At 42.5% G+C, this 16,929-nt stretch overlaps 1 protein-coding gene across 1 annotated transcript in view; it reads left to right on the top strand.

Annotated features, from left to right (window-relative positions):
* Positions 1 to 6,559: 6,559 nt before the first annotated feature.
* The window catches only part of PPP1CB (protein phosphatase 1 catalytic subunit beta), a 28,062-nt gene continuing 17,692 nt past the window's right edge, over positions 6,560 to 16,929 (top strand). Inside the window, exon 1 of the mRNA XM_084261433.1 lies at positions 6,560 to 6,684. Within this exon, the coding sequence (XP_084117559.1) occupies positions 6,633 to 6,684 (52 nt within the window). The 5' untranslated portion in view covers positions 6,560 to 6,632. The remainder of the gene's footprint in view (positions 6,685 to 16,929) is intronic.

Raw genomic sequence — 16,929 nt, forward strand, 5'->3', positions numbered from 1 at the left:
AATAGCAAATTCAAACTCTTAAAATGCTGATCATGAAGTATATTAAATTACAGTGTTGCCTCAACTACATGCAGGGCAGGTGTGCTCAGGGGCACACCCTCTGCCGTGCAGAGGATGGGATAAACCAGGGCACAACACAGCTTCTCTCCTGGAAACTGAAGGAAACCAACACCTAAAAAGGCATTTCAGACCTCTGCTGTGCCCTGCAACCAGGACACGCTTTAGGGTTCCCAGCTGTAGGACTTGGAAGCGGCACCCAGTGATTTATGGTAAATAGGCCTCGCGCTAAGTGATCCAGAAAACCGACGTGCTTTCGTGGGCAGGTTCGCTCTGAAATTGCAAGTCAAAAGAAATCCTTCCCAAGGCTATTTTTACATGCAGCAGGTGACGGGGAGTCAGCAGGTTTGGATTCGGCTCAGGAACGTGTGCAGCAGCCGTCAGCGGCCACAAGGCCTGAAGCCCCCTGAGCCTCGCTCTTCAGGCTGTGAGTAATCTTGAGCAAACCACATCAGCCTCCCAGTAGCCCAACAAAATGGTGTACCTATCAGAGTGGCGTAGCGCAATTACCAAGTGGCTGGAAACCACTTGCCGATCGGTAGAAAAGAGATGCCTTGTCACTGCAGAGCGATGTTAAGCAATAACAACACAAATCAATAAAAATCACCAAATAATTAAGCATCTTCAGACACTTAACACCCACTGCAGCTGCCATTAGGAAGAGGTTTGAGGGCTGTTCACAAATCTCTTTAGCATATTATGAATTCCCCACAGAGCACTCAGATGTCCCAGCTCTGGCGATGTATGGTGCACACACCGCAATCCTGTCCCTGTGCTATTAACAGTAATGGTTTCGCATTTAAAAATCATGTCCTGGGAATATGGCTGAGGACACAGCACGCTAGAGAGGCATTAACAAGGAGAGAGACATGTGGATGGATGGTCAGAGCATGCAGGAGGCTAGACCGTGACTCACCGCATAACCCGGAGGAACTCATTTACCTTTTTGACTTTAGTGTAACCCTCTGTGAGAAATGTGTATCAAAATTTAATTACTTCACGGGCTGTTATGTAGTTTGATTAATAATGTTTAGAGAGCCCTTGGTGATCCCTGGATAAAGGTTGTTGGGTTGGTGTTTTTTTCTAAGTCTATTATTACTACCCTCACAGCTTTCACTTCTTCTGTTGGGTCCCTGAGTTTAAAGGAGTTCTCTCTAATGCTCCACACACGTTTTGTGAAACTCCGGCTGCTAGTGTCAAATGCCAGCATATTCACAGGGCATAAACCATCTGGTTTTGCTGAAACTAAATATTCCCGTGTTTACTTAGGAAAATGGATGCAGACATTTTCAGTTCTCGCAGCTGTTCCTTCCTGGGAAACAGGAGGAGAAGCACATTTTTCTCTCCAAAGCAGAGAAATAGTAAGTTTGATTGGTGTTCCCTGAACTGCAGACCCAAATTAGTTGCCTTGTTTTGCTTCAGAACTCCTTCCCTCTTCCTCGCCTGAGGAATAACACCCCAGCAGGTGTTGTGTATTTCTGATAGTTTGTGGGCAGCAGGACAGGCTGCCAGGGGAACCGAGACTGTATCATATGCTAATAAATATATTAATAAAAAAAGGGAAAAGAAAAAAGAAAGAAAGAAAAAAGCTCCCCACACTTTTAAATAGTTCTGACACGAGAGATGAAGTAATCAGTGATAGTACCCCTGGGTACACCTCACCTTGTCCTTGTTTTGCATGTGGCTCTCAGGAGGCTCTCTCACACCCGCAAGGCACTGCTTATCTCTTGCCCAGGCACTCCAACCCAGCTCGGAGCTATCGGGATAGGGAAGGGGGAGCTGCTCTTTTCAAAGTAAGACTTTCATGGCATATGTACTGCACTGAAATTTCTAGGGTTTTGTTTGGGTTTTTTTTTAACTGTTTCAACACTGGTTCTTGGCATCGCTTATCTGCTTTCTTGGTTTAATTCCAGAGAAAATAAGGGAACACCTAGACCTGCCCTGCCTTTTATGTATGCGTAAAAAGAAATGAGGACACACTGCAGTCATGGGAATTGAGGGTCAGTATTAATCTACCAAAAAATCTCGTTCTTCAAAAAATACTATTACTGAAGCTTTGATGATTACAGCAAACACATTTGTGTATCAACCAAAGATCTCATCATGTGTTTTGAATATTTGTTATGTCTCTTCACTCCCCAGAGAGGTTCACATATGTTATTATTCCCACTTTATAAATGTGGGAATTAAAACTGAGAGCTCACCAGGGATGCCCAGGTAATGATGAGCAAACACATGACAGGAGTCTGGGGAGGCTGAGTCTGACTTACCTATTAGCTCTTTGAAGTGGAAAGAATAAGTGTAAAACACCGGTAGAATATTTACAGCATTACTTTAATAATAACCCATCTCTTTGGTTGGATTAATATTTAACTATTTCTGCAAACTCTAATAGTCTGCAACAAGAGAGATGGATGAGCTGTATGGCTGAACAATTGGGGCATTCACCCCACACAGATCCAGACTCCAGTTCCTGTCCCAATGGACATGCAACTATTTATACAAGGTGTTACAGTTCCAAATAGCAAAACCAAGAGACTGCCCCCTTGGGTGCCACAGTTCAGAGAGGAGTTTTTTCCCATCGTAGGTTATGTGCCCCTGAACCAAAATCACAGGCTATTTTGGGGCTGTACTCCTCTAACTTTTCAGGAAAGTTGAGAAAGCCTTGGTTTTACCTCAGTGTAGAAAAGTCTTGTTTTGGTTTAATCTTAACAGGATATAATTAAACCTGCTGTTTAGCCAGCTTTAGTACAAATACTGGGGTCTTGTGCTCTGAAGTGAGATGTAGACTTACACACCTGTCTCTGAATCTAAATTTTTGGAACAAAATTGTGAGGTATCATCTATCTGCAGTAAAGTCTGAAACAGAAAAAGGCCAGTGAGGAGGCAGCGGTACTTCAGATATCGCCGCCCAAGGAGACTATGTTCCTAATTACACGCTGGAAAACTAACCACATGGCTCCTCCCAGCTTCCTCCTCCCATCTACATACCAGCTGCTGTCAGCCAGAAATTACAGTCATCAAAGGTGACCGAGCACATTAGAAACAAGCTGTAGTGATGGGATAGTGCTGTAAAACACTGACGTGTTCTGTCTGGCAGGTAACTGATGACAGATCCAGCAGAGCAATGCAGCAGGGGCCTTGGTTTTCTAAAGCAGCATTTACAATGGTGTAGTAAATAACTTAAAAGCACAGGTAAGGCACTAACTTTTAAAGCACAATGAGGAGTAGACATACTGGCTGAACCAATGTAAGGTTACTAGGGAAGAGTAGCTAGCATCAGAGATGCTGAGACCATGCTCTGTAGGTGGGGATGCAAGTCTCGATGTCCCCACAGCAGCGTAAGAAGTCCTGTCTAGAGAGCCACAGTGAAGAGAATGACACTTACTAACAGAATTTTTTGCCACCTTCTTTGGAAATTTCTCATTCAAATGTTGCTAATTAAGCAGACGAGCAGTGCAATTAAGAGGACACCTCAAGAAGGTGTGCAGAGGAGAGGACAGTTGACACACAAGGTATTTAGGGGGAATGACATTGAGGCCAAGTAGGGGAAAATTAGACACAAAGCCATATTGGTGGATGTAAGAGGAAATGTCAAAATAACAAGGAAGTTTAGGAAGTTGAGCATTATTAACAAGAATAATGCCAAAGGCATCAGCAACATTCAGCTCCTCCTGCTACTTAAGTCACCAGTTAGGTATCTTTGTCCTGTACCTCTATATGCTATAATGCCAACAATTAGAGAACATCTCCCCTCGATCAAAGAATACCCATTCAGTCCATACTAACTGTTTGTTTCTGAATCACAGATGACAACGGGCCTCACTCTCTGATCTTTCAATTCTATTTGCTGCTCTGGGATTATGTCAACACAAACCACGGGACCTGTCAAGTTTTACCCATGGAGGGAGAAACTCATGAACTCGTTTCCCAGCTCAAGCCATCAAGGTGGCGGTGGGGGGGGCAAGGGGAACTTTACAGGTGACAGTCCCCCTGTTTGAGAACTGGGGAGTGGCTCTGTCCCCCAGCCATGTTCTCACTGCACGGGCTGACAGAGGAGGGAAGGCCTGCTGTGGTGTGTGAGCTGGGAGACAGCTGTGATGGGAACCAAGAGGCATCCGTGGGGGTGCCATACCTTTGACGTCAAGGACAGTGCCAGTGGGCTTTCCTCACGGTATGACCCAGCTACCCATCAGCACCCCAAGAACACTGGGAACACAGGGAAGTAGTGAAATACAGGTTTAAAGTATTTACCAGAGATCCTCAATAACGCAACAGCACGAGTTCCACAGGCCAGCGTGGGGAAACCAAGTAAGACACAGGCACGGCGTGTACCAGGAAAGAAGGGAGGTATTTTTTGCAGTTTGGGCTGCTCCATAGCATCTCCGCTTATTAAATTATTTTGTTTTTATGATATGCCACTGAATTATTTCTGGAACATGCTGACATGCCTAGTGAAAACAGTGGTTATGGAATTCCGCTTTGCTCAGTGTATCTGAAAGTTTAGTACCGTCTGGAGTTCTGGAAGACAAATTAATTGTATCTTTATGCCACAGTGAAAGATAATTTCATCTCCCCATTTTGTTGTCAATGCAGAATGTTCTGTGAGAATATAATACGATTATGTCTGAACCTCATGTTGCGATGGCTTAAAATAACCTTCAGGGGAGTTCAGTTGTGAGAAATGAAACCAGGACAATTCCTGAAAGCTCAAGAGGGGCTGCGGATCTATTAGTTTTGGCAGCAATAAAGGAGCTGGGATAAGGGAGATCCTTTTAAAAGCTGAATAATTATTTTTCCTAGTTTGACCAAAAAAAAAAAAAATGTAAAGATTTTTTTACTTAGATTTTTCACTATTAGCAGAATTTGAAAAAAAAGGAAGGGTAGCTGTATATGCTTTCAGCAGATGAGCTGGAATTACATTACCATACATGCTGCCTACAAGTGGAGTTAGAAAATTGTCCTGCTTCTGGCCAGGACAGTTAACCTCAGCTTCTTTGGAACTTCTTTTTCCTGGAGTTTTGTCCTCTTCCATCAATGTATCAAGTCAAACTTCATTAGCACTGCATTAGGTATTTGAAAAGAGTGTTCTTTTACCTGATTGTCTGGACACCTAGCATCACCTAATGCCTAATCATTGCCCCACCTTGTCCTAATTTCTTTTGTTTTGCTCATACTCATTGTCTCCTATCAAGAGATAAAAACCCCCTGTGTTTTGAAATTATTTAAGGTGACAGGATTTTGCTGGCTTGTACAGACTGATGGAAAAAATCAAGTTTGAGCTCACAGAGAGAAGTTTCTACATCAAAATCTATCTTTAGGCATACAAAAAAGCAGTCTGTATTTTTTTCTAGAACATCTCCACTTTGTTATTTTGTCAACATACATGTATTTGTCTGAAGTCTTCACCAACTACCTTTTAAAGCACTTCTCTCTCCATCCACGGCAGGCATCTGTTGACAGAAGTATGTAAAGTAACATGTTTTTAGAGTGCTTGTCTTGAAAAAAGTTTCAGAAATCACAAAAAAAGTACTCCCAGCAGGTCCAGCCCCAATGAAACATAAACCATGTTGGTTAGGTTTTTCTTCAACAGTGTTAGAGGGCTACAGAGAGCACAACTTGTCATTCCAGTTCTGACAAATATTTTTTAATAAACTATGAGCTTTCACAGGCGCAGCTTCAGCCAAAGGGGTGACACATAGGTTATATGCAGCCTACTAGGACTCATTTTCTTGCCATCTGTCTTGACGGCTGCCAACAAAACCTCTTAAGGTAAAGCCACCACTCTCTCCTGCAGTAACATGTCATACGGAGGTGGGGCACCATGACAAGTGCCAAGGATCTCCGTATCCACACTGGAGCCCTCAGAGCTGCTCCCCGAGTTAGACACTCGTCGGAGCTGCCCAGCCCCTCAGGACTGGCGGCTGCAGGCGTCATGACAGGAAAGGTTTACTCATCCTGCGCCCTGCGAGGGCCCGAAGGGGCTCAAACCAGAGTCAGACCCAGAGAAAGCCCCCCGGGGGCCTGGCTTGTGAGCCCCCGACTCCGAGACCCGAGCCGGATTGAAAGCGGGCCAGAAAAGCCCGTCTCAGGGCGCAAGGGCCTCTCGTGAGGCCGGCAGGTAACCAGTCTAGCCCACCCACCGCCACCCACACCGCCACACGCCTGGGCGGTAACCGGGAGACCCGCTGTGGGTGAGGGAGCACCAGGGAAGCTCTGCGCATGCGTCCCGGAGCCCGCCAGCACCTTCGGCGCCTGCGCCGTGCTTAGAGCGCGGAGTGGTAGGGCTGTCGCGGCGGCGAGCGAAGCGGGAGGGGTACGGGGGCGCATGCGCCCTGGCGGTTCCTGAGGCGGGGAGGAGGCGCAGGGAGGAGGGGTGGCCGCTTCCCCCCATTTAGCGGTGAGAGAGCGGGCGCGGCGCTTTTGGCTGCCAGCGCGGGAGAAGCCGAGCGGCCGCAGGGGACTGTCGGAGGGGGGTGGGGGGGAGTCACTGTAGCTGCGGCCACCACTCCCTGCTCCTCCTCCTCTGCGAAGCGCCCTCCTCCCTGCCCGGGACCGAGTCTGGTGGCCACAAAATGGCGGATGGGGAGCTGAACGTGGATAGCCTCATCACCCGGCTGCTGGAAGGTGAGTGAGGCGCCGGGCAGTCCTGCCTGCCTGTCGCCCCATGCGGGCACCGCGGGGGCCGAGAGGGCGCCGTCGTTTGCCCTCCACCTCCCTGCGGGAGCCGGGGCTGCCGGAGGGGTGAGGGTAAAGCGGGCGGGGCGGGCTCGTCCCGTGCTGCGGCCGGCCGGGGGAGCGGTGGCAGCGTCTCCCCCGCAGCGCCGGGCCGGTGTGGCCGCCGGGATGGGGCTTGGCCTGCCTCGGCGGTGCGCTGGGTCCCGGGCCCGGCCCTGCCTAGCCCCTTGACGGGATGAGGGCGCTTTTAAGCGTCCTGTCGGCTGGTGTGCGCGGGGGTCCGTGCTCCCTGTCTAGGTGAAGTGGCTGCTTTCCTGTTAAACCCCGAAGCCAAGCCCTGCTTTCCTTTTTCCCTCCCCGCGCTCACCCCCACCCCCCGGTGCAGCCGCCTCGCTTAGGGGCGAGCTGGAGAAACCTTGCTAGCCGAGCTATGGGCGGCCTTGTCCCTTCCTCCTGTTGGGTTAGTCGCAGTCTATTATGTGTGTAAGCTGTGTTAGGTATGAAGTTGTACGTACGTGAGTCGTGAGTGTCAGTGGAAGCACAGTGGGCTGACATTCCTCTGCCTGCCTACGGGGCAGTGTCCAAAAGTGGCGCTCACGGATGGCTAATAAAAGCTGTGAAGGGTTTCGAGTGTGTTAAATAGTGAGCCTTACCTTTAAAGTAAGGAGGAAGCTGACCTACTACCGGCTTTTGGAGAAGCTTAGGAATTATTCCTAGCATTTTCCATTTTATTTAGGTTATGTCTTGAATGTTTAGTCTTCTTAGGCCTCTTCTCCCATTAATCTTTCATTTCACATTCAACAAATACCTGATATGCTGGAGATGAAAGTGCATGCATGGGTATGTGCTGTTCACTTACTTGGTTGCTATATTCCTTGGATACTTGGATCACTTTGCTGAAGGCTTATGGAAAGGAATTTCTGGAGTATGCAGACTTCTGGAAGTGAAACAAGTTTTCTTAAGTCTCAAAGTTTTGTTCTGCTGAGTTACTACAAAGCACAGTTTGAGGATTGTTTTAGTAGTTGTTATCTGGTGGTTTTTTAGAAACTTAATTATGATGAATAGAGTATTTTAAAACATATAAAGGCTTTGCCCAGTTGTGCTTGTGATTTAAGGTATGCAGTGTAGTATAGTATGAAGAAATCTGCATGTATCATCAGTCAAGGCTTATCTTTGATCACGGATACAGATAAAACTCCCTTTTTCTGGATGTTGAAACCCAGATTAGTAGGTGGGTTTTTAAAACAAAACAAATAGTAACCTAGTAAACACTGACTTCGCAGTGTGGGTTTTTTTGGACATCAAAATGCACGTATATGTGTGGTGGTGGGGTTTTTTTGAGTGCCACTTTAAAAATACATAAGTGTAGTTACTTAAGTGTAGATTGCTTTGAGAAGGGGATTCTGTAGTGTTGGATTGTTCTTACTCTGTTTACCTCTTTTTTTTTTTACAAATACTTTTAAAATATGTTCCATACACTTTACAAAAAACATAAAATACTTGTGTTGCAACTTTCTAGCTTTTCGAGTTAGGCTTAGGTGCCTTGTGTCCAAGCAACCTGATCTGTGCGTTCTCTTCTGTAGTGCTTTAGGGATGTGTATGTGCAACTTTTGACCCAAGCTTTGCTTATAATTTTTCATCTCTTGTTTCTCCCTCTGAGCAGAGATTAGGAAGATTTTTAAGGGTTTTTTCTGCTTGTCATTTACTACCAGTAGTAGGAGTGGCTTGTACAACATCTTGTATCTGAAAGGGAATAGATTTTTGCAGGTTTTACTTAACAAAAAAAATAAACATACTGTTAAAAGAATGCATTGTATTGGGATTATTTTTGCTTCTGTGTAACATCTTTTATTATACTGCTAGTGTATAATATTTTAAGCTGTGGTTCAAATAGGGGTGTTTCACAATGAAGCTTTTTTTTGTACAATTGGCGGCTAACATTCTGGAGTTCGTGCAGTTGCTTAGCTGACCTGTTCTGGTAAAGTGAGTCTGAATCCCTCTCTGTGCTGCTTGTGCAGAAAAAATTCTATGGACTGTTATCTCTGGAGCAATTAATTAGTTTAAAGCAAATTTTTGGCTCCATTACTCACACTTCAACTTTGCCTTAAAGGCTAAGGAGATACAGCTTTTGAGCTGTAAAAATACACATTAAAAATACTTTCTGTGAAATGCTGTTACGTGTGTCTGTAGTCCTTCCAGTTCTTTCAAGTGAGATGGATGGCTCTTAAGTTTGAATAGCAGTCTGTAGTTGTGTCTCAGTGGCTGCTGCACATACATTTTTAAAGAGCAGCAAATACCCCTCAGAACCTACAGCAACAGGAAATTTCCCTACTGTCACTAAGTTGCTGCTTGGTGACACTTGTTTCTAGGCTGTGGTATTAGCTGTCATGAGTTCTTGCTCTCACTTTAATTAGGTTACTCTAACCTTTTTTTTTATCTTGTTGCTCAAGTCTGCATATCTTTGGGGTTGACACATTAACTTGGATTTACCCTCCATGTGTTGGTGTATTGTGGTTTCTTTTTGCTGAGATATCAGTATGAGGTAGCCTGTAACCAGGCTGCTTGTGAGAATTCATCAAGAACATCTCAGTACTCACTGTGTGCATGCTTATCTTGTGTGTGTGTGCGCTTCGAGTGCCGAGAGCCAGATTGATTAACTCTTGAGTTGGGAATAGTTTTCAGAAGGACTCAGCCATTGTGCAGTGCATGGTTATAGTCTTCTAGGACATTAACTTTTAATTTCCTTGTTCTTTTACTTAGACCAGGTTCTTATACCATTTATCTATTGATTTCATGGAATTATAAGAGCTTATTTTGAATTTACTTTCTCTTGCAAAGTATGTAATACTTGGTTACTAGTTAGTGATATCTTATAAATTCTGTTTGGAAAAAATAAAACTAAAATGTATACTGTATGCACAAAGACTCAATGGAGCAGTGCTTTCTCTTGTTTCTTCTACCTCCAGACTTATTTCTCTTTTCTAGAACAATGATGGAGGTGGAAGTGCTCTTAGATGTGTGCCCGCTTGTTCTTGGAGACACTTTTGGCTTTTATTACAAGATTCTTTAGGTAAAGAAATCACTACTGATTGCCTCATTTTTGCTTCAGTGTGATGACTTTTTGTTGTGTTTTTCCTTTTTTTTTTTCCTGCCTTCCCAGCTATGCCATCTGGTGGATAGATTTTTCCTGGTCCATTCTAGCTGTGGACAGCATGGGAGTATTCACACACACGAGATTGTCATGAGTAGAGCACATGTGGGATATGTTGTGCTTTGACCCATCTGGGCACACCACGTATCCCTCTGTGGGAAATGCCTGGAGATTTGTTAAAATGCTGGACTAGGCTGATAGACCAGACTGCATTTAAGACAGGCTCTAAGCTAATTCTAGCTACAGTGATGTGTGGAGAAGTTGCTCTGTGTCAAAGCAAGGATGCTGGAATAGGCGTGACCGTAGTTGTTAAGTGCTGCGGATGGCATTCGGTAAGACTGCTGTATTTCTGATCGGGTGCTGGACTTTGTGCTGTATGTCTCTTCAAGTGCCTGGATATAAGGCAGCCCATCTGGATGGGGCTTTCTGCACTTTCAAATATATAGGTATCTGCCTTGGTAAATGCTAAGGAGTTTACCATATGGAAGAGAGGATGTACTTGGGGAAACCCAGGCATATAATAACATTAAATACAAGCTGGATTTCTGTGAAGAGGGTTTATTTATATAGCTCTAAAAACAAATTTACTTTGTCTAGGCAAGACCTCTTGCTTGCCTAAATCTGGCTAGCCTGTTTCAAATTATCAGCTTTAATTCAGTTGATGGAATTTAATGTTGATCTGCACTAAACCAAAATTATTTTTGTTGAGGCTGGAAGGGCTACTGTGTCTGATAGTACTGATCCACAAGGAAAGTTGGGAAATAATCCAAGAGAGTTCTCAGACTTCCAGTAGACATGAAGAATGGTTATTGCTTCAATGTTCAAGTCAAAGTGAGTTTTTGATTGCCTTAATACAAGCTGGTTGCATAGTGTTCTTCCTGTCATGCAATGTCTTAAAGATGCAGCCTTCAGTTTCTTCTGATTTCGGAGGTCTTGCAGGTTGTGATCAAACCAGAAATTTGAAGATTGTGCAATTTTTCAAATGGAAGTTGGATTTTAAATTCCAATGAAGTAATTGAAATTTACCTTATTAGTTTTAGGTGCTATAGAGCTACCACACTAATATATAGTCAGTAATGTCTTACTTGTTTGGTAAGACATTACCAAACTAATTTGCCTTAACTATTTAACCTATCCAGCCAGCCTGATGGTGTGGTATGATGCAGTAGTAGTGCTTGCAGTTCCATACAGTCAGTAACTGATACTGAAAAAGAGGCAGTTGTAGAGGAGAAAAATAGACCTTGATCTGTTGCAGAGCAGCATAAACTATGAAGATGCACCTTGATTATATGGGAGTGACTACCTAGTTGGGTGTGAAATCACTGGATCATTCACTGTTAAACAGGGAAAAATTAAGTTCTTTCTTGAAATGGCTGTGTTTTTTAAATACTCTCAGTCTTCAGATAGGCAGTTTTCATATATTTCAAGGAGGGTAAGTGTTGTATTTAACAGGAGAAGGGATAGGGAGGGGAATGACATTTGTTTCTGGGTTTGTACAGCAGCGCAGCTATCAGCCAGTTCATCTTTAGCTTTATAAGTGCATGACGAATGCAGTAGTTGGCTCGAAGAATTGCACGGAAGGCCAAGAGCCCAGTGTCAGGCAGTGTGTGCTGGTGTTCCTTTAGTCTGGCTGGTTATTTTGCCCCTTGAAGCCCACATGATTCAATAACTGTTTCATTTAGATATTCTGCAGCAGTTTTTACTGGACCTGGTGTCTTGCTCAGAGCACAGCTAGATCATAGCATAAAAGGAGAAGAAAAAAATGACTTTTTATTTAATGTATATAAGAGTATTTGTACAACTTGATAGTTGTAATTAAATGCTTATTAGTGACCACTATGAATGTAGGTGTGTCCCTTTATTTTTACAAGGGAGAAAAACAAAAGGAAACACTGAAGTCAGTTACTTGGTAAGGTCAGATGTTGCACTCAGTGAAGGGTGTGTGCATATAGAGGAATCCACTCTGAACTGCAACCTCTAATGTGATATGTTCATAATTTGAATGTAAACATGAACCTGTTTACCACTGCATCATATGGCTTGTCTAGTACATAGGCTAGGTCATCTTAGTTTCAAAGCACCATTTTCTGTTTTGTGGTGAGTTTTTTTATATCAGGATTGATAGAAAGCTTTTGTGTGTATATCCCATGCAACCATATTAGTTACATAGCTGTGAAATTGAAGATATGGTAAAGGCATATTAAAACCTAGCTTTTTGTATTGCAATTTAAGTAACTTTTCTCCTAGGTGATTTTCAGGAGTTACTTCTGAACTTTGTCATTTGCCTCTGCCTTCCTCAAAGTTTAGGACTTTCATCAGCACCACTTTAGAGGAAAGGAAAGTCGGACTTTAAGAAGCTTCAGGTCCTGAGACTTTTATGCTAGGTTAGGCTTCCAAGTGGACTAGAACAGGAATTGCCACCACTTGGTATAATGCAGCATAGTGGCTTCTACCTTAGGCTTTGCTAGTTGCATGAGTTCTAGGTTCAAGTGTAATTAAGCAAAGAGTAAATACAGACCAGTAACAAGCATTAGGGTCCATGTTTTGCTTACAGAACAGAGTAACTAATGTGATCTTGTCTTTCAACTTTGAATTCAGCAGTTCTTGGAGCTGTGCATGGTACAGAGTGACTTGAGACCAGAAGTTTATGGAAGTTCTGTGTAAGGAAGCGGGTGGTCTAAGAAAAGCAAATTCAGTAGGCGGAGGTTGATGTGGGGACACTTGCCTGTTTTAATGGGCTTATTTGGGTATCCCCTGAAGCAAGTTTAGGCACTAGTTTCTAACAAAGCTCCTTCTCCAAGAGCCTGTATTCTGCTGGCTAGTACGTATTTTAAGAATGTAAATTCAAGCTCGAGTTGAAGAACACTTAATTGTTTGGTTATTTTCCTGGCTAGAAATTAAAGGCCTGGGTAGTCTCTTGCTCTGCAATGAATTTGTTTGATATTAAATAAGTTCTGCTAAAATGAGTCCACAAGCAATGACTCTGTTATTCAGCAAAATACTTAAAATCAAGAGTATCTAGTGAAGGTGTGGTTTTAGAGTACTTGGATATGAAAGCAGGCTTCTTCACGGGGGGGAAAGAACCCTTCCCCGGCAGTCTGATTCCGCTATTTTTGGTGGAAGTTTGGATGATACACCCTAGGAAAAGTACAGGGCTTTGCTGTGTGTGACATGCAGAAGAGCTATATATTCAGAAATATGCTTCTTACCTTCTTACTTATCATTTATAGCTCCATTTGCATTATTGCTCTCTGCCAGTGTAACTCATGATTGAAAGCTCTTCTGAGCTTAGTTGTGTTACAGTGATTCTGAAATACTGAAATTTTCTGTTGCTGGTTTAGCTCTCTGTTTTGTTGTAAGGGAGTGGCTGTTTCTAGATGGCAGCTGAACAATTTAAGTAACAGAAGATATTTAGGAGTAGAAGTTTTGCTTTCCAAACCGAAAGACACTTTAAATCCAATGTAGGATTTCTGACTTTAAACAATGAAAATTTGTAACTTGGATTTTAAAAATGCTGAGACCAGATAACTTCAGAACACATTTCCAAAATCACTGAGAAATGATTCTCTCCCAAGTCATTGGTAATGCCACCTTTGGCTTCCAAATCTGTTCTGTTCCTACTACTGAGAGGCTAGCTTTTCAGGATTTGTCAAATACTCCAAAGTACTTTGAACCATGATAAATAGGATAGCTACATGTTGTAGTTGTTAATCACTAATGTTAAACATTGCACCGAATGTCAGGGAGAACATAAGCTTGTGGGAATTGCATGTGTGCAGTTTGTAACATTGTATGCTTGCAGTCTTGTAGCTTTGGGGTTTTTTTTAGATACACCCTGGCAAAATAGACCTCTGAAGCCGTAATTTCAGAAATAAGCTTGTCTAGAGCTACTGTGAAAGAAGCAGAACCAGCAGCTTATTCCTTCACTAGTCCTTGGAGAAGTTTACAGTGGATGTATTCTTCAGCTTGGAGAACTGTCTAGATTAAATTTTGTTTTGCTGTGTCTTTGTACTAGAAAGAAAAGATCGGTTCACTAATGCAGTTTACTGTCTGGCCGCACAAATTCATATGTCTGTAGGGAAAGGAGAGGAGGCTGCTGCTTAGCAACAATGCTGGCCCTACTTTTTAACAGACTTAGAAGCCTGTCTTCATGCTATGCTGAAAACTTGAGTGTTTTGTCCAGTGAACAGGATATGAGTGGTATTAGAGAACAGGGTATAAATGCTTAGGACAACTGTGCATGCCACAGCTGATACAGTAATTGAAGAAGCTTCTATTAGCGATGCTGCAAAATGAGCATCGTATCTGAGACTAGAAATGGTCTGACAGAATAGGTTAAATGCATTTTCTCTAGTTCATGAAAGAGTACGTCAAGAACTTCCAACAACCAGTTTTTCACCAACTTTCCTTAGTGTTATTTTCTTCCTCTTCAGTATTGCGTTGCATAAACTGCTGTTCTCTGGCATGAATTTGGAGATATTTTAAAAAAAATTAATTTAGCTGAAGTTTTTCTTTGCTGCCACTGTAACTCCTGTCTCTGATTACTATCTGCTATTAATAGACTTGCTAAGGTTGCTTATGAGAGTTGGTGTAGATGCAGAGGCCATTTTAATATTGATTAGAGCAGCTTTTAGATGGCTGTAGGATCTATTGTGCTAAAATAGCATGGCAGTACAATGGATATAGTTGCTTTTAATTCTCTATTCCCTACTATGTCAGATTGCTTTTAGCTTCTTGCAGCAAAGGCTTGTTCTGGTGTAGCACTATGCACATGGGATTGTCTATTACAACACGAATTGCTGTCCCTACTGAAGACTTATGTAGATCAAAGCTTGTTTACAGCATCTGCATCTTAGATTAAAGACAGTTAATTTACATCTAATGTTGAGATGCTGTTTCTGCTCTGGGTAAATGACAACTATTAAAAATTATGGTTTTGCCAATCCTTTTAAAGGCTTTTTGTGATCTACATATTTTACAATGCATGCAGCTATGACTTGCATGCTTTAAGAATGGTTAACTACAGTAATTTGTAAATAAGTCTGAAAACCATCACTTACACTCTTGAAGTTCTGAGAATGAAATTTTCTTAAATCTGTTCTTGGGGGTTTGGATTTTTGAAAAACTAAATGTATTGAGAGGTGTTCATGTTTGATTCATATAGTGCTTGGCTGAGTCATCAACATTGTAGTTGTAACACAAACTGGTGAAAGATGTGCTTAGTCAGCATGTGTTACTTGTACCATTGGTGTGACACATCTGTTTTGGGTGATTACTTGGTGAACCTTTCAGTGTCTTGGTGACCCCAGTAAAGGGCTGAGGCTTTCAGGGGATTGTGTGAGAAAACTAAGTATATTATTAATGATTGTTCCTCATGAAACTCCAGGCTTTGTGGTTCAGATGTAACTGAGCTGCTTGTTATTAGGATGGAGGCTGGAGGTTGCCTTTTCAAAGGTGCTGTGACCCAGAGTTATACCCTTCCCAAGGTCTGGAAGTAACAGCAGTCATTAGGTGTGTGTCTCCTCCAAGTGTGACTGTTTGTCGTAGTTGTAGCAATGTCTCTTACCTAGAAAATCTGAAGTGTGGTAGGTTACTGACCAGTTTGTTGGTTTGCCTGTGTGGGCTTGCACATTTAAGGCTGTACTGTAAAAGGTAAAGAGCTAGCGTCAAGACAGTGGATACAGTGACTATGGCAGTTAATTTTGAAGTCAGGAGCTGAGTGTTTACTGTGTCTTCTAGCGCAAAAAAATTCAGCATTTAGAGCCTCAGTCCTATAAAGCGATTGTTCCAAGTTTAAATGTTTGAGTTTGAGGGAGCTAAAGACTGGTGTTCTAAGAAATACTAATTGGATCAACATTATTTTAAGTATTATGAGTACCCTCCTTGAACTGCTCTCTCAATTTTGGATTCTTCTTGGTCTGGTGTTAGTTATGGTAATAGTGATGTTTATGGTGGGCTTTCCTGAGTTTAAGTTGTGAAACTAGTGTATGGTTACATCACTTCTTGGTTTTCATCTAGATGAAATAGCTTAATTCTGGTCTTGAAAAACATGACAATAGTTAAGTATTAAAACCAGGAAAATTGGATTGCATTCTTTCAACCTGTCTTGATAAGCAGTTTATAGGGAGGGAAATGGCACTGAAAACCTAGCTGTGCTGTGTGCTGCTTCAGCGTGACCCTAGATGCTGTAAGCTGTGGATTTAAAATACAGCAGTTGTTTCAATAGAACGATAGCTATTGTGATACTAAGACTGCTCTTTCAGTTGGGAGCTTTTTACGTATAGTGGTGGTTTATTGCACCTATCAAGGTGAGCTTCTAGTCCATGAAAGGGATCATAAGCTACTGTAATGTAAGCATGGAAAAAGTGAATATTGTTGGAGCATTTTGGTTCCACACAAATTGGATAGTTGAATCCTGTGCTAAGCTGTCAAGCCTGAGGTTTATTTTCTTTTTGCTTATGATCCACATGGGACTGAAGAGGTGTGTGTATATATATATATAAAGTCCATCACTTAGTAGATGTTTAAAATGTGATTAAATGGAAGCCTGCAGAGCACACTTAGTGTTTTCTAGACACCTTTATTGTATCTGATTTCTACTTTTATGTTCTTCTAATATGTAACATCTTAATACATGAAGAATAACAAGAAAAGATATTACCTAAAAAGCTGTTTGCTTCCTCAAGTATAGTTGAAATCTTAATTAGCAAAAGGAATGTGACTTGCCATATGGTAAATATCACCTGGTACTGATTCAGAGTTTCAGTGGAAGGAGTCCTGTATGGCAGAGCCTTGTTCTTGTGGGGCTCTAATGAGCAAAGTACTTCCAGTGTATCCTCACTGCAGATAGACTAGCCCTCCTGCTATTTTGGTACTCCAACAGGCTGTCCCAGGATCTAGTTTCACATCATCTCTGCTTGAGAAACTCATTCTTCATTTCTGCCTTTTCACGTGTTCCTGTGGCTGCTTCCTAACCTCAGTTTAACAAGTGTCTGGTGTTCATTAAAAAGAAAAATAGGAATTTGTAACACAGTGTTTGAATG

Source organism: Gallinula chloropus, assembly GCF_964237585.1.
Source record: "Gallinula chloropus genome assembly, chromosome: 3".
Lineage (NCBI taxonomy): Eukaryota > Metazoa > Chordata > Aves > Gruiformes > Rallidae > Gallinula > Gallinula chloropus.